Source organism: Pecten maximus, chromosome 3, assembly GCF_902652985.1.
Source record: "Pecten maximus chromosome 3, xPecMax1.1, whole genome shotgun sequence".
NCBI classification, from domain to species: Eukaryota; Metazoa; Mollusca; class Bivalvia; order Pectinida; family Pectinidae; genus Pecten; species Pecten maximus.
Window position 1 is genome coordinate 17,303,914 of NC_047017.1, and position 19,087 is coordinate 17,323,000.

Genomic DNA, 19,087 nt, shown 5'->3' on the forward strand with positions numbered 1-19,087 from the left:
ATGTTATTTTCCACCTGTTTTTCACAGTTAACAGTCGACAATCTTTCAATCCGAGAAAGTTTGTCTGCAGGTTCCATTGTTGCATACTTGTCAACTGAAGATGAAGACGACTTCGACAAACATACATACACCATAGTAAACGATCCTACAAACAGGCTGACTGTGAAGGAACACCGTATCTTTATCAAAGTGAAACCGGACTTTGAGCAACCACCTACCGTGTGAGTGGGAATTATCACCATGCAGCTAGGCCCCATAGTAACATCTGGCATTAAAACACTTTAGTAGATTTAATAATGATGTTGATAAAGGGTTGCCAAGTGCATTTGAACAAAAACGGAATACAAAAGCAAATTGTTTTGATTAAGTTCCGATTTGCTAAATGATTTTAGTAAAATGTTAGAAAAGATTATTTTTAAATACGTATATAATTACCTCACCACTTATAAAATTATCACTAAACATCAGTCTGGCTTTACACCCAATGACTACTGTAAATCAATTATTGTCTATCTACCATACCATTGTTAAATGTCTTGATCAAAACAAAGAAATTAGATACATATTTTGCGATATTAGTAAGGCATTTGACAGGGTTTGGCATGATGGTCTGGTTTACAAGCTGGAGTTATATGGTATGAAAGGTACTCTTTTAAACTGGTTTAAAAAAAATTATTACACAGAAAACAGAGAGTTCAAACTGAAGGTTTTGTATCGACATTTGACCCTATTCAAGCTGGGGTTCCTCAAGGCTCAGTCCTCGGACCACTGATGTTTTTAATCTATATTAATGATATTGTTGACTGTGTTTCTAATAAGATAAAACTATTTGCAGATGACACCTGTCTGTATGGTATATGTGATAATAACCCCATTGAAATAGCTCAAAGTCTCACTAATGATTTAATTAATATCAAACAATGGGCTAATAAATGGGATATTAAATTTAATCCTGCTAAGACAGAATCAGTTATATTTTCTAGAAAAAATAATAAAGATCACCCTGCTGAAAATTTTTATGATGAACTAGTTACTGAAAATAAATTGCATACACACCTTGGTCTAACACTCAGTGATGATGCCAAGTGGAACCAACACATTTCTAATATATATGATAAAGCTTCAAAAAGAATAAACATTTTAAGATTATTAAAAACTAAAATTGATAGGTAGTCTCTAACAACCATATATACATCCTACATTAGGCCAATTATTGAATATGCCGATGTTGTTTGGGATAACTGTTCATAAATACAAAAAAATATCTTAGAATCAATTCAATTAGATGCTGCTAGATTAATTACTGGTTTACGCAAAGGTACTTCACATGAAAAACTATATACAGAATTAGGGTGGGAATCATTGAGTTGCAGAAGGCAAAAACACAAACTTATCTTAATGTTCAAAATATTAAATAATGAAACCCCAGATTACTTAAGAGAAATTATTGAACCATATATTCATGATGAAACCTTAGTTAGATATCCACTCCGTGCAGTTCGATTATTTGACCCCCCCCCCCCCCCCCCCCCTTATGTCGTACAGTAACCTATTTTGAAAGTTTTTTCCCATCCATGTTAAATGAAATGAATAGACTCGCTCCTGAAATCAGTAATATTCACTCCACTAATCAATTTAAAAAACTTTTAAATAACAATCACCATATTATATCCACTACAATTGATGTATTTAAATATTCTGGCCGGCGTGATATAAACATTATTCTATGCCAATTAAGAAACAACGTAAGTAATCTAAATTACGACCGTTTTAATGATCATCTAATTGAATCTCCAATGTGTCAATGCAATCAATCTGTTGAAACTACATCACATTATTTCTTTGAATGTAATTTATATCAAAATCCTCGTCTAGTACTTATACAACATTTAAATCATCCACATCATAATCATTTATGTACCAATGTCATTGTCAATGGATGTACTCTTTGTAATAATATTCAAAATTTTAGCATCTTGACACATGTCTCAAATTTCATCCTGCAATCAAAGAGATTTTGAAATCATGTCTGATGTATAATGATCTAATATTTTTAATATTTCTTTTTAACCCCTGGTGACTCCAATTATACAGCAATATAATTAAATAGACATCTAAATACATGTTTAGAATATGTAATATGAAATTGAGTGAACAATGTCTATTTATTCTTGATTACCAAATATACTTGATTAATGTAATAATGAACTCTGGGCAGTCTATTAACAATTTATCTTCTGTTAATCTATTTTATCTATAACCTTATTTGTTTGTGCTTATATGTAAGTGAGGTAATTCCTATAAAGGTGTTTTTGAAACAATCATTTTTTTTTTCAAAAGTTGGTGTAACTCTACTAACTTAATATGTTTCTATGGGATGAAATTGAATTTTGATCCTCTTCAGTGGATGGCTTGTGTGTTAAACATATGGACTTTATGGCCTGTATCTGTTGGGGGAATAAACTCAATATCATCATATAGATACACCTACTTTACAAAATACACTACGTTTGAATATTCATTTAGTAAATAATAAAACAATTAGCTAAACTAAATATCCTAAGGGTTACTATTTAATGTTAAAATTAATAAATCCTTGTAATTATTAAGGAATTACCTCCCCTGATACCCTCACCAACCTTCCATATATGTATATAGGTCTATGTTTGTTTACCATCTGTTAATTATAAGGAAAGGACTAAGATAGGCTATGCCTGATGTCCAATCCTATTGACTTAACATCATGTCAATAAAATATGTTGAAATTGAATTTGCTAAATGATTAGATATTCGAATTACCTTGATTTAGAACATGCCGTTTACGGATACATTGCCACAGACTAGGTCACAGCGATTGTTCTATTGTACAATTGAAAAAGGAAATCGACCAAGGGGTTGAAATTGTTCTTGTCAGGTTAAAAGTTCTTACAAATAGGTATATACAGTCGTTGAAAAATAAGTTGAAATGTTTTGTACCCCCTTTGGCATTTTGTATCGACTATCACAATTGAAATATTTCCTTACGTTGTACTTTACCCAATGCCTCATAACAACATAACTGAAAATATAGCGAATGTTTCGTGTTATAAAAGACAAATATGTTTAAAGATAAAAGAAAAACAATGATGAATGTTTAATATAAAATTGGGAAGATTCACACCTGGCTTTATCACATTATCACAGAAAGTATAATTCTGTGAATCTGATTTTAGTTACTAAAGAAAGAAATGACAATACCTTATCAATGTTTTATGTGACTATCGCTTTTGTCTAGATGGAATGTCACGATCCGCAGTACTGATCTACACGGTCTGTACATACAAGACACTTTTGAGTTCACAATATTGGATAGAAACGACCCACCAACATCAGTAACGGTAAGTCCGTGACTGGTATCTAATGTTAAAATTAGTTTAAAGGTGTTTATTGCATACAAATATGATAACTGAACACTGTATGTATTAGATTTTGGCTGTTTCCAAATGAACTAAAATCAGCTGAAATAAAATGTTAAATCCAACAAAGATCATGGAAACTTTGGTTCAAGTCGATGCGGGAAATCAAAACGAAACAAAAGTCAAACAAACACAAAAACAAAACAAAACAAAAAAACAAAAACAAAACAACAACAAAAAACCGCAAAACAAACAAAAAATAAAAAAACGAAAAACCAACGACGAATACAGATTGGAACATAAGATAATTATGTTGTGTAGAGTTAACTGGTAACAGTAAGTTGTTATTATTATTGATGAAATTATTGTATTTCAAATAATGTATCGAATTCTGTCTACCAAAAGAAGACATTAACAAGATTGACCTTGAGGTTTTCATTTACAATGTATCAGGTTTATATACATATTATATTGACAGCTGTTCCCCGACACCATATTGGAGAACAGTCTGGCCGGAACACATGTTGGGTGTCTGACAGGACAAGACGATGAGTCTGGAAGCAATCTCACGATCATTCTTGTCGACTCTCGACATAATACATTCGAGATGTATGAAAAAGACAGTGAAAACTGCTTAAAGGTACGGCGTTGATATTGACGACTTACACTATCCGTTATTCCAAAATAGCCAGGTATGAATTTGTAAAATTACCGATACCTATATTTGAACAGTTTGAAAGGAAAATTTGTTTTCAATAAGTGCTACAAGAAGAATATAATGCAAAAGCAACAGCGAATATGAACAAAAAATATAGATCTACTCGGAGATTCTTGAAAAAGGAGCAATAAGAATAAGACCAGGTGTTCTGGAGAGGTAAGCGTTCTCATTGTTATTTCCAAGTGATATTGTAATGTCGTCCATAAAGCTTTTCCATAGACTTCACTAGCAAGAATTGCAAGTAATGAAGTAGTGATATTGTTTTAATTGATAAATGCAAAAAGATAGTGATGTCAAACTTTATTATCTCGAACTCTGATAGCTCGAAGACTCTGCTTAACTCGATATAATTTAGTTCCTACATTGAAAGCTATATATAAGATACTCGGGATTTCTCATGGCCCCATTGACCTCGAGATAACAAGATTCGATAGTACTTACTCTTTGCATCCTAGGTAGCTAAAGAGTCAGACAGTCGGTGCTCACAAGATGGCGGCGTATACTGCGTGTTAAATAAAGAGAAAAGAAGAAAGCTGACTGTGACTGTAATGGCTACGGACACTGGAGACGATCCTAAATCCTCTTATTTCGACATACCGATCTACTTAAGCAATGTTAACGACCGTCCCGTAGAAGTCACTTTGAATCCATCACACATCCCTGAGAACAAACCGTCAGGTAACGTCTTGCATTTCACCTATCCTTTATCAGGATATATATCAGGGTTGTTGTCTCCAGTTATTCACACGTTCCAAAATGTATCGCATCAGGTGTAGGATCCTTGTCGACACTCGTTCGGCATCCCTTCAAATCCTTAAGGGTAGATCCATGATATCCAGGAAAAGTGGCAGCATTCAGCCATATTTTATCTCTGAAAATCTCCCACCAGGATTCTAGTCATCAATTACTGCACGTTTCTGGAATCAATATAAATATGCCCATAATTTACTTTACATCTACATATAAAACAACCAACATCCAAACCCGAGAAAATATCAGATTTGTTGTCTTAGCCTACCACTACAGAGGTAACAAACAATGAATGTATTATACCAGGATGAGACGTATTCCACATTCATCTACAGAAAAATTGTCCCGCCAAATAGTGTGTCTGGAAATAACACATCATGAAGATCTGGAAGGCTTACACCACTTTATCTTTATAAACTCAGTAGGAACCGGAAGTGACGTCAATATCCCAATAAAGTCACCTCTCGCATGTATGTATATATTGTTTGTCATTATATTCAAGACGAGCCTGTAGCAGACCTGGTAACAAAAGATGAGGATCATCAGACAAAGTTCAAGTATGAACTCCTGGGTGGCGACACAGACATGTTTTACTTGTCTGAAACAAAGCTTTTCTCTCGGGAAACGTTTGATTTTGAAAAACAGCAAGAAAAAGAATTTGAAATTGAAGTAAAGTCGACTGATAGTGGATTGCCTCCTTTGTCGGTAAGTATATGTCTATTAAGTAAAGAACTGGACTTAACACAATGATATACATGCAGTTCATTTTTCACTGTTTATTAGCAGAATGCTGACTTCTGATTTGTCTAAAAGGATATTTCAACGTAGTGATTTGTCAAAAAATAATCTTAATTGAATTGGTAGTTTATTCATCGTTTTTTTTCCATAGTAATTAAGAAATTCATTTTAGCATCGATATGAATATTTGCCTAGTCAGGTAATCACATGATATCAAAATGGATTGATAAATTATTGAAATATTTCAGATAGTATCTACCATTAAGTTCAAAGTCGGCGATGAGAACGAGAGTCCGTATGGCATATACTTGAAATCCTACAATGGGCAGGTACCATTTGAGGATAACGAGCCACTCATCAGAGAAAATATGAAAGGTAAAAGGAATTCGAAGTTCGGGATGTATTGTTGCCCATTAGTACTGTGAACTAACTTATTTTCACGAATTTAAATCGCCCGCGAAAAAAGGTTGGTTTACGATATATTACGACTTTTTGTTTCGAGAAGATCTGATGGATCCAAAATGGCTCGCGTAAGAAGACACGACGTTGACAAAATTCCTCTACCGTTTTGTATGCTGGGGTCATTTTCTGTATATATGGATGCTACACGTAGCGCTCTTCATTCAGTATTCATCAGTCTTTATTTTGTTTTTCTATATTTGTCTCTACATTTGTGTTTAGTGGCGTCTCGTTAATGAATGGTGTTTGTTTTTACACAAGGTGTTTCCATGATAGGAACCATATTCGTCGCAGATATAGACAGTAATGACAATGTCCTATTAAGTCTACCTCAGAACGCCGATGGCCGAGTTTCAATTGTACAACAAAGGTGCATTGCCAGGCAGGTAATCCCGGTTACTACATCATATAAAGGTACACATTTCCGGATGTTACCGAAATATTTCTTCAATACGTTCGTTTCTGACACGAAATGTCATGGTGGCAGGTAAAAGGTCATATATTGATGAACCAGTATTTCATTTCAACGATCATGATATCTTACGTTAAACATTTGATATATTGATGAAGGGAAAATAATAAGCGACTTTTAGTAATTGTTCTTCAGTACTGGACATCAAAACCCAACAGTCAACATGAACATTTTTTCTCTCTATTACATATATAGCCAAACTGATAATGGTTCATATTCAAAGTCAGGATTTCTACTTATTTACAAATGACGCCTGTAGAAGTTTATTTATCCCTTAGTATACAGGTGTGTGTTTGTAGGGTGTAAACACGGTTTGTACCGCTACTGTGGCTGCGGAGGGAGAGTTTGACCACGAGGTGGAGCCACAGGTCAACATCAGTATCAAGGCAGTGGATAAAGGCGGACTCCAAACCATTAAACATCTCTCTATTCAAGTACTGGACATGAACGACCCGCCATTGGTATACTATGACATAAAGTGCATTTTTTAGATAAATAATAGAATTCAATAAGATGATACAATCCAATAAGATGATAAAATCCAACGCCTTCGCTCATGTAAAACATGCTAATCACGCGACAAGATATGTATTGTGAAGCAAGTGCCCTTGTCCGGAATATCTAATATCTAATTTTTAACCCGCGTTATATAATAATTTCGCTAATTACACTTTCTTTATACTTTTTCTATAGAAAGCAGAATTGGTGCGACTAATCATCATTGTGCTAATTCAATACAAATTTGGGAATGTGCTAAAATTTTGATACGCCAAAATAAATGTATTTACAGTAACAACCGTAGTGGAGATTTTATTTGACCTACAACACCGTAACATTTATCGATGAGGGTTTCACTGAGCAAACAAATGAAGGAAATAAAATACATTCGTAATTGTGTTGTTGTTTTTTTCAGGACATTTTGATTGACGGTGAATCAGTTACCAATATATCCGTGCCAGAGAATGCCAATCACTACGCGATGGGGAAACTAACAGCTGTGGACGAAGATGAAAACGATGGACATGGTTTCTTCTTTATAGATTCTGCGGGCAGAAAATTCCTCATCGAGCACGACAATTTGAAGGTATTGTACTAGCAGTTCGTATGACACCATCCAATCTTATCGGGGTTAATTCACGTTTTATCTATATATCTATAATCACTAATATTATGAAGTCTGCAGACGTCGCTCAGGGATTAACAGAGATATTACACTTGTTTTACTGCATCGCTCGCTAACCAATCTATTTGGTTATTGCTAACATCTGGTGAAACAGTAACAAGCAATCTGAGTCGGTGTTCCTTTTGCTGTCTACGGTACATTATACCAAACGTAGGGATTTAGGCAAACAGGCGAAATTTCACAAGAAAACGGAAGTCTAACGGATGGCAATGAATTACCACGGTGGTTGAAATACGGAGATGATGTAGTCGACATAAGCTTTATCTTCACTTGTATAGTATAATGTATAGTATAATGTTGTTCTTCGTAATTGATGTTATTGTACATTTCTTTTTTGTCAATGTCGACATTATCAAGGATATGAATGGAATTAAGATCTATTTCATTTTAATAATTGCATAATCTAATATTTTTAGAAATACTCCCGGAGAAGATAACACGAAAATAAACCTGAAGTGTATCTGTATTATGTTATATTTCGATATTTTTAGACATATTCGGCAGCGAATTTAGATTACGAAGAAAACCAAACTTACGAAATTAAGATTCTTGTGGAAGACAGCGGAACGCCGAAACTGCTTCATGAGAAGACTTTCACTGTGCATGTTGAAGATGTAAATGAAACGCCGTCTACTTTGTCATTATCTAACAACATGGTAGGTATATACTAACATACCGCAAAATCCTTGTAAATCACAAAATATCAATTGTCTATTTTAAACAATTGCTCTTTTGATATACGTACCAAACCTTATGGCTGGAATCATCAATATTTCATACTTAAACATGTAAAAGGTTATAAATTGTTTTGTTTTTTTCTTCTTCTTTTTTCAATTGTTCAAAAAACAAACCATTTTTTGTAAATAAAACAGTGAGAAAAAAATACCCTGATTTAAGTTAAACTACTTGACTTTTCATATTATGTATACAACTCAAAAAAGGACAAGTAAAATTTATGTTTTATACATCGACATTTGCCATACAGGCCAATGAAAAATAACATACTAACGGTTGTTTTCGTGGAGAACATGCTACTAGTATATATTTCAAATGGAAACCATGTGATTGCCACGCTAATAATTTTTTTTTATCCAACCCTGATACCTGACTAGTATATGACTTCCACTGTTGTGTAGGTAACAGAGAACAGTGATGTTGGGACAGAGGTCGGTAGACTGAGTACCATGGATCCTGACAATGCCCGGGAGGCTATCCAAACATTTACATATTTCTTAATCAACAGTTCAAACGGACGATTTACAGTCGATGGGGACATTTTAAGGGTAAGTATGGACCCTTGTCTTATTCTTCATAAAATTCATAATATATATTCAGCACTCACATCTCTAAAGCTTAAAATATTATGTCCACCAAATAATTGATATATATATATATATTGAATTTCAAGAAAAAATGTAGAATGAGATAACAAATAAAGACGAAGATGAGAGCCCACATCTAACAAGAACGTATTGCCGAAAAAGCGGGAGCTAAAACTATTAGCTTGATATTTTCAATATTCTTTTTATATCAACAACAACAACATTGGTACATTTCACACAATCATCCTATTACATGATTTCATCTCAGGGAAACAATGACAAGGAGTCTGTCGTAACCATATCAATGACGTTTTACGCAAAAGCATTATCAAAATAAAATAACCGGTAAAATGTTTTATACCAAAAAATCCGTCAAGTTTGTTTTTATTATTGGCATTGCTAAGTTTACCCATTATTCGCCCATAATATGTGGGGAAGGTCGACGGGAGAATACCTTAAAAATCAAACTAAGCTCGGGTAGTTGAACTAAATCATAGATGTATTAGTGTTACATGTTGCTTTCCAATATAGACAATTTATGCGATCGAATATGTCTGTATTTAATGTGTTATGGACACATTTGCTTTTTAAACAAAATTAATAACAATGTAATAAATGATACATACTTGTAATATGTTATGTCGTCTAGGTATCGAAGTCTAAAGGTCATTGCGACAGCTCTACTTGTCGTCTGGATTTCGAGTCTGGACCATTTGTGTCTGTTGAGATAAACGTCACTGATAGCGGATCGCCACCTTTATCCATCACGAACGTCTTCAAGATACAGGTCCTGGACACCAACGACGCTCCACACACTGTCCGCCTACCTGATAATACTGTCAGGGAAAATAGCCCTGCAGGTGCTCTTATAGGTAAGATTATTCCGCTGGGGACATAAAAGAGGCAGATATTGAAATAAAATTTTCGTTTTTTTTTATGATTGATTTGAATTTCAAAAAACTGTTTTCTAGTGTTTGCTAATGAACGTGGTTTGCATTCTTTTGTCATTTCTGAGAATACGTTTTCATATCAAACTTTAGATAATGAAGTTGACAGGTACAATTGGTGGTTCCTCTTTGAAATTGTATCAGAAAATTGGTCCTATTTACTAACTAACCATGATTTTCTACATAAGCACACTATGTTAGGAATTAGTACGATTATGACCTGATAAGAAATATGGTACGTGCATTTCTAAATTATTCGTGAAATTAATTTGTTTCCGATTTTCTATATATATTCATAATTATGACATATTCAGGGACCGTTGATCTCCAGGGCCACTGGACATTACCATGGTGTTTTCCTTGGTGAATCCCGCTTTCTATTCTTTCGCTTTAGTGTCATTGTTGTCTTTTCATATCAACTTTGATTTTTTTTTCATTATTGTGTTAAATAAGCGGTGCGGACTTTTTTCTATTCATATTAATACCAGTTATATCGATCTACATTTCAGGGACACTTACATCTGTCGAGGAAGATGCTGGACAGTCAGTTTCATACGAACTTCTTGACAGTAAAGATCTGTTCGAGTTGAAAAGTGGATCTAAACTGTTCAGTAAGTCTGTCTATGACTTCGAGGACATTTCTATTTACAATGTATCAGTAAGAGCAACAGACGATGGAGAAGACCCACTATCGGTAAGTAAGTAGGTATATAGGTATACTGTAAAGATTATTTAATTGTGAGTTTATTAAATGTTTGAACCCAAATGGGTGTATGTTCGCGGGAATTTTGAAATTAATTCTTAACTCTGTATATTCTTTACTCAAAAGTATCGGAAAAAATAGAACCAATTGAAAAATAACAACCTCTTTAACACCCTCGACAGAATTTAATCATAGTAAATGTGTTTTTGGCGCATTCAAAATTTAGCGCATAACCGAAATGTTTAGCAGATAATGAATTAATGATGAAATGGCGCAACAGCAATATATGTGAAATGCAATAACGTAATTGTAATTTAGCGCAATGCGACCAGCGCCAATTAGCGCTAAAAGATGTATGTTTGCTGTATTCATTTGGAAAGAGTTAAAAATTGCTAGTTCTCGGAATATGTTTTGCTATTTTGATACAGTTTAATCAGGTGTTGTTTTTGTTTGTGTTACTTACATGGATATTATATTTGCATATAGGTTGATACAACAATAACTATTGAGGTTCTAAACATCAACGAGTCGCCAGAATTTTCTGGAGATGTGGAATTACAGGTGCATGAGAACGCCGCCCTCTACAGCACTGTAGGAGTCCTGACAGTCACTGATCCTGATCACGGGGATCACCTCGTCTTCACAATCACAGGGGCTGGCGGGGCCTTCGAAGTAGCAAATGTCGACTGCCACGAACAGGTATTCTATGCTGTCTAATGTGTATTTAAAGTAGAATAAAGACAGCATTGCTGATATTGGAGGAAATTTCAGAATATAAAATCTTGAGATTTTCCTTTCACAGAATGTTTTCTTTTGTTTGAAAGTTTACAAAGAAAAAACAGACTAGTCATATACTATGTATCAATTCTATATCAAAGTAAAACTATGTATCATTTGAAGGAGACTACACCAGAAACTGTCTGCACGTGTAACCTGATGTTAAACGAACCTCTGGATTATGCTAATAGGCCGGAATATACTGTAACAATGACAGCCCAGGACTCGGGCGGCTTGACTGTCACACAGGAACTCTTGGTCAAAGTCATGGACGAAAATAGCCCTCCGACGGTAATGTATTTAGGATAGTATCACTTAACATCTGCCAAGGAAACATTAACATGACGATGTAGTCGTACATCAAACAATAGACCAAAGGCTATTTCGTTAATGCGGACCAATCGGTTTTTCGGGTTGCAAATGTGGCATTTCAGGCTTAAATCTTTATGGAGGTCAATATTGTAAATAAGACTTGTCTAAATATGTAAGTCTAGATAAATAAAATATAGTATTATTAAGTCATTTAATTCTAAAGCTTTTCATTCCCCCCTCACTTTTTCTTTCTGTACTTTTTTTCGTATAAACCATACTGTTGCGAGGAAGTTCTAAAATTGCAGTCATTTAACACGCCTCGGTTTGTCCTAACTTGTGAAAAGATTGCTTAGTCCGTCCAAAATGACAATAAAATGGTTGGACCCCCTCCTAATTTCTTAAATGAACAATTATTGTCTAACCAGGTCAGTCATTTAGACCGCGATGAATGTTCAAAAGGTTACTGAACATGTTGAACTGTTCAACGTATCAATCAATTATGCTAAAAATTAATTATTAGCTGTTTGCTGTTTTAAGATTGTTTCTTTAACATTTATATCAAATTTGCAGAATATATTACTTAACGGGCAATCGGCATCTGAGATACAAGTCAATGAAAACGAGCACGATATCAGCATCGGGACCCTAAAAGCGGTGGACTCTGACGAGGGACAAATCTTCACGTACAATATAGTATCAACAGATACTGGTCTATTTGAAATCGTCGATGATCAACTGAGGGTATCCTTAAAATTTTTGATTCGTTTGAACCATTTTTGGAATAGTGAGATTATATGCAATTTTCGGATAGATAATTTTATTAAAACGAGATTGTGTTTATTACTTAGAGGATTTGTCATTTTCAGAAAATGAAATTATGGTGTTGCCAACTTCAAATTAAAGTTATTGCTTCAAAAAATGAAGTTTTTACAGTTTTGATATTTAGAAATGCAATTTTGACGTATATTCACGGAAGCTAATAAGTTATATTACCCATTGTTATTTTTTAGGTCGTGACAGATGCTAAGTTGGATTACGAGAGCGTGGAAGAATATATGATAGAGATTTTTGTAGCAGACAATGGGGTACCGCCCTTAAATTTCACCAAGTTTTTGACCATACATATCGAGGATGTCAACGAGGCCCCCACCAACTTGTCCATCACCAGTGCACAGGTATGAAGACATGGTCTTTCACGGTTGACCTTGGAAAATTCAAAAGTTTCACAATTACTGTTATACAATTAATGATGAAATATCTGGTCAGACATGCGTATTTAACAATGAAATATATGGTGACGTGTTCGTACTTACCATACCTTTTTTAAGGTTTAGGGATTTGAACTCTTTAAATATCAGTTATTCTTGTAATCCTGTAAATCTTAATCAAAGTAATGTAATATATATATACTCATACATTACTCAGCGAGAAATAGTTTCAAACTATATTTTTGGAGGAAGATGCCGAAACTATGATATGAATTAGTTAGCAGTTTTAAAGGGATGCGTTTATTGTCGAATAAGTCATAATTAAGTCATAGAAGAGTTCATAGTCAGATGGAATAGTATAATACCTTTTTGGTATTAGCAGCAGAAATCATAATGACTTATATCCGTAGGCACAATAGGTAATATGATGTACGGATCATAACATATGAAAACGTGTAGTCTAAATTAATTAACAATATCTTAAGAATATTTTACAGGTAGTAGAGAACAGTGGCGAAGGCACGGTGGTGGGGCAGTTTCTGGTAGAGGACCCTGACAATGCCAAGCTTCCCAGGCAGTCGGCCACCTTTACATTGGTGGATAATGCAGACGGGCGGTTCATGATTAAAGACAACGAACTTCAGGTAAAGATATACAATAGATACGTAAAGCATACTACAGTGAGACCTGGAGAGATTTTCGTAAATGCCCCTTGTTAATATAAAAATTCTCAAAATGAAAAAAAAATACATGTTTATCACATAATATGCTTTTGTGACACACATTGTGTGACATTAGTTAAGCAATCATGACTGGCTGTTTTCAATTGGGTCACACAGGTTGCTCAAGCAAACGGAGGTTGTCTACAGTTTGGAGGTGATCAATGTATCCTGAATTTTGAGAGTTCCCCTTTACTTCATGTTAGCGTTTTAGTGACAGATACTGGGGTACCGAGCCGAAGCCATCAGTTTGAAATCAGCATCAATGTTGTCGACGACAATGACCCTCCAAGAAACATACAAATAAGCAGTAAGAATTTTATTTAGAGAAAGAGAAAATTTAAAGAATATGAGAAGAACTTGCAATAAAAGAAGAAACAGTAATACAAATGTGTGAAATATTGAAAAGGAAATAAAATTAATAAGAATGTTTTGAGATGAAGAAGAGATAATTGTGCTGATGATTAAAACAAAGTAGCATTACGACAAAAAAACATTTAAAAAATATCCAGGAAAGGGGACGTAATGTATGTGCAGAAATTAATTGGAACATTATATAAAAATACATGTATATATAAAATATTTGATGAACATCTATACTAAACTGATAACAGAGTAAAACAAGCAGGCAAACTGATATTTGAAGATCAACCACGTCTTAAAAATACACAAGCGTACCTTATTTTGTTTATTCGATATTCTAACAATAGACTAATGCTGTATGTGCATTCAATGAATTACCAGAATACAAGATAGAGGCTCTAGCATCACCCGGCGAAGTGGTAGGGACGCTGACAGCAGATGACGAAGACGACAACCAATATATCGTCTACTCGTTGATAGATGACAATAATGGGTTGTTCGCAGTATCGGAGAATGGTATAGTTACCAAGGCAACAGATGATGAACTAGATATCAACAAACTTTACACTATCATAGCAACTGCCACTGATAATGGTACAACCCATATGCAGGTTGGTCGTATATACACACATTGTTACAAGCAAATACAGTTGGCATGGACGTATATATCTAAGAAAGATTATATATTAAATTTGTAATATTAATGATGATTAATCATTTTAATGGATTTGCATAGTTGTATTAATCTCTAATTGCATTAAATAAATGATCAAATATAATCACACAAGAGAGAAAATAAAGAACAAAGAAATTATATACCAGTATTTCGATTGTTTTGCAGACAGAGGAAATTTTCACGATTGTTGCTATAATGAAGGATATGACCAAAATGACATTGAACATAACCTCTGAAGGATCAAATGAGAAGTTTATGGACGGACAGCCAGTCGTCAAGGAGAATATACCTGACGATACTGTGGTGGGGACGCTCGTGGCGACTGACCAACGGCCTGACCAAACATTGACCATCCAAATCACCAGTCAACTAATGGCACTTAAACTAGACACCAAAATGACCTGTGTTAATAAGGTTAGGCAAAGTTTATAGTTTTCCCTCCATTCGTGTGGTGTAACGATTGTTAATGGCCTATTTTGCACTTGTGGAAAGGATATTACAATTTCAGCGTGTTTCCGTTCCATATATAATATCCGCTTCGTGTATAGATTATCACGATGTCACATGTACGATTCGGTTCGTCTGATTTTCATCTAACAAATGACGCTGTTATCCTCGTTTCTAATGACACATTTATTTTCTCATGCAGGATGACGGCACTGAATGCAAAGTACAAGTATTGACTGCTGTCGAACTGGACTTTGAATCGACTCCCACTGTGGTCATCATTGGTCAAGTTAGTGATGGTCACAATCAGTCGTACACTCATCAGTTTACACTACATGTCCAGAACGTGAACGAACCTCCAGAGGTAACAACTTCGACCTTACACAATGTTAATGGGCATCTACCAAAAATGCAGAATTAACCAAAAAATGAAGCTAACTCATACGTACAAAGTAGTTCCATCCTTTCCCAGTTAATTGAAAGTGATATTCAGATTAAAATTCTTAAAAGTACATTTTAAACAGTTGCACACAACAAAAAACCTAATTCATGGGGTAGTTTTCAGCCGATGACTAGCAGATTTCATCCCTACTGGCGAGGGACAGGTCTTTGTTCAATCATCTGAATGGGATTATCTCAAGGTCGAAAAGTTTTAAATGCAAACAAATTGTTAAATTCATATCGAATAATAGAATATATTCAAATATGTTGAACAGAAACAAAGGTCACAACCAAATTTGCAGCGGAAAAGTTTCGCTACTGAAAGTACGACTGCGCATTTGTTTATTTATTTTCATTTCCTATAGATAGTTTGTCATAATTACACTTGACTACAATATATGAAATTAAAAATTGCATTACATTCACAAACTGTTTTCATAATTTAAGGGTTTGCGATTTGACGGGGATCAAATATTTGTCCAGGAAAACTTAAATGGCGAAGTTTTTGAACTGTTTATTGCTCAAGACCCAGATAGAAATGATGTTCTGTCGTTTTCGCTCACTGATGATGGAGAAGGGCGGTTTACTATAACGGAGGATGGACACGTCGCTACTAGGCCAGGTAGGAGACAATATCAGTGGTTGCTGCACACATTGTAAAGAAGACATCCACACAGTTTATACTAGATATATTTATCTATTCCTTGTAATGATTAACTATCCATCGTCATAGGTGAAAAAGACAGACACAAATTGCCAATGTGTCTAGCAGGTAAGCATCCCAATAATAGATAGATATATTTAATATAAACTGTGTGCAGTCACTACTGATATTGTCCAAAAAAGTAAAGTTTCAGATTTGCATTTGTCATAAAATAAAGCAAACTTATAGAAAAAATGTTCATGAATAATTAAAACATTGTTAACGTTGAAGGCGTCTTCAATCCTTATTTGTGCAGATGCCAATATTGATTTCGAGGAGACCCCTTGGATCAACATCACAGTGGCTGTCCAGGATACTGGAGGCCTGGGAACCCACAAAATGTACACCGTTGACATCTCCGACGTCAATGAACACCCGGGTAGCATTACTCTGACCAACAACACAGTGAGTGAGATACTTTTAAATCAGCATAATGGTAGATATGTTTATATTTAACTTATAACAGATGTCATGAAGTCAAGCAATTTAAGCAGCACCCCGCGAATAGGTTATTTTAAAGCCATTTATATATTAGTCCCTTTTAGTATATCATATTGACTTATGTTCAATGATGCAGTTATGTATCTATTTCCTTCAAATGAAACGTCATTTCACATTTTAACGGCTTTATAAGATATACACACATGATAGGTCTTTGTTTAATATATATAGGATCACCAGAACTTCCTATTATGTTAGCATAGGGTATAAAGTGCGATATGTTATATATGTATAGATATATGGACGTGTCCTAAATTCGTGATGCAAAAGTAAATCATATAAATCGTCAAACAAATGTCAGTCCAGATCAGGAATGTTATTCATGCCCAGACTGCTTTCATTGGTGACCCTTTTTGAATGCTGGATTACTTCCGAATTTCAGAATAGTATAGAATGTCATTAACGCCATTAGCGTTTGTGGTAATGGTTAAAATGTGGAGTTCTTTTAATTGTTATTTCTTACATGTGTCAAATTATGATTAGAAAATTTATATTTGATACAGTAATATACTAGCTAGAGCTGATTCACCTACACTAAACTCAATAGAGATGTAAGATAAAAAATGTATCGTTGCATAAAAAGATAATGATTTATCTTTCTATCTAGGTAGAAGAAATGGCTCCTTCTGATACACACATAGGTATATTGGAGGCTGTGGATCCTGATCAGGGACAAACAGTGGCTTATAAACTTCTGGGTGACGCTGACGGAAGATTCTGGGTGGATGGAAACTTACTGAAGGTATGAAGAATAATGCATTTGGCTAATTACCTACTTTTGATAAGACCATTCAATGGAACTAAGCAGAAAACATTTGTAAATGACAGATACCCAGTCATCAGCCATCTTTGAAAAAAGGAAATTTGCAAGAGGAATAAAACCAAGACAATTGATGTGTTCTATAATGTTAAGCGGCCTAATAGGTGACAACCTTGTAAAATCAACGTCAAATCCAATTCACATTCTCAAAATAGAAACAAAATAAGGATTGCCAACTTGTGACAATGTGTAATATCTTCCTTGGATAAAACCTAGGCAGGTCATATTAACAAAAGAACTTTACATACACATTTATAATTAATCCTAAATTATTATTGATTTATGCATGAAGGTAAAAGATGAGGGAATACTTTGTACTAAAAGTGGAGGTACATACTGCCAATTGGACTACGAATCCAAAACATCACACGACATTGTAGTGGAGGCCAGTGACAATGGAAGTCCAGTTCTAAGAACGACGGCCGTAATAAATGTACCTGTCGTAGATGTTAATGACCCACCCAGGGACTTGACCTTGATATTGGTCAACGTACAAGAGGCCACCAATATCGGAGAGACCATTGGGAAATTAACGGTATAAATTGTATAACAATATTTTTCAGTTTACATAAATACGTGTAATGGTAGATTAGTTAAAATTCAAATGAATATAATTATTTAAAGATTACAGAAATCGTTTATCATTTTGCTAAAGGTTTCATATTTAGTACAAGTACAATGATATTTACAGATAATGAAGAAACATTGTTTACATAATACATATGCACAACTATATTTCATTTCTCGTCAGGCGGTTGACGACGATGTGGGTGCCTCTTTGGTCTATACTATCCTATCTGGTGATGAAGATGGCGTATTTTCTGTAAACGGGAATGATGTGCAACTCCAAAAACATCTCGATTATGAGACTTCTCCCAAATACAGCTTGGTTATCCAGGCAAAAGACAATGGCAAACCCTCACAAACGGTAGTTACCTTATTACTTTGTATAGTATAGTAATTTAAAGTGTTAACATTGGCATCGCTTATGTGTTTAAGAAACTTGATCTTCTGATAAAGATATTTTCATATTTTCTTCTCCTTTGTCCATTATTTGATTCCTATTGAAACTCATACCTTAGGGCTATAAAACTATGATTCACTTACCTTTTATCTGTATTACAGGTATCTGGTACTTTTGAATTGAAAATTGCTGATAGCAACGAAGCCCCAGGTGTTCCATCATTTATACCCAAAACAGGAGCAAATAATGACTTCCCAATTAACAAACCGGTGGTCGACGAAAATGCGGCTCTGAACACTGTCATCGGACAAATCGTCGTCCAGGACCCGGATGATAAGGATATGATCATGTTTACTACAACAAATACGGATGTTGCTTTCTTTCACCAGGAATGTTGGTCTCTTAAAAAGGTATCCTTCATAATTTAAATTCAACCAGCCCGTAAATCAATGGCTGGGTTGTTGCCAAT

General features: G+C 34.6%; 1 protein-coding gene across 1 annotated transcript in view; it reads left to right on the forward strand.

Annotated features, from left to right (window-relative positions):
• The window catches only part of LOC117322622 (protocadherin Fat 4-like), a 26,345-nt gene continuing 7,258 nt past the window's right edge, over positions 1–19,087 (forward strand). Inside the window, exons 1-27 of the mRNA XM_033877560.1 lie at positions 1–221; positions 3,275–3,377; positions 3,874–4,035; positions 4,569–4,791; positions 5,366–5,568; positions 5,850–5,976; positions 6,322–6,446; positions 6,832–6,993; positions 7,446–7,616; positions 8,207–8,371; positions 8,852–8,998; positions 9,687–9,909; positions 10,494–10,678; positions 11,174–11,386; positions 11,588–11,755; positions 12,347–12,517; positions 12,787–12,951; positions 13,482–13,628; positions 14,414–14,677; positions 14,908–15,156; positions 15,392–15,553; positions 16,078–16,252; positions 16,590–16,738; positions 17,442–17,576; positions 17,947–18,189; positions 18,346–18,582; positions 18,780–19,028. Coding sequence (XP_033733451.1) covers positions 1–221; positions 3,275–3,377; positions 3,874–4,035; positions 4,569–4,791; positions 5,366–5,568; positions 5,850–5,976; positions 6,322–6,446; positions 6,832–6,993; positions 7,446–7,616; positions 8,207–8,371; positions 8,852–8,998; positions 9,687–9,909; positions 10,494–10,678; positions 11,174–11,386; positions 11,588–11,755; positions 12,347–12,517; positions 12,787–12,951; positions 13,482–13,628; positions 14,414–14,677; positions 14,908–15,156; positions 15,392–15,553; positions 16,078–16,252; positions 16,590–16,738; positions 17,442–17,576; positions 17,947–18,189; positions 18,346–18,582; positions 18,780–19,028 — 4,944 coding nt within the window. The remainder of the gene's footprint in view (positions 222–3,274; positions 3,378–3,873; positions 4,036–4,568; positions 4,792–5,365; positions 5,569–5,849; positions 5,977–6,321; positions 6,447–6,831; positions 6,994–7,445; positions 7,617–8,206; positions 8,372–8,851; positions 8,999–9,686; positions 9,910–10,493; positions 10,679–11,173; positions 11,387–11,587; positions 11,756–12,346; positions 12,518–12,786; positions 12,952–13,481; positions 13,629–14,413; positions 14,678–14,907; positions 15,157–15,391; positions 15,554–16,077; positions 16,253–16,589; positions 16,739–17,441; positions 17,577–17,946; positions 18,190–18,345; positions 18,583–18,779; positions 19,029–19,087) is intronic.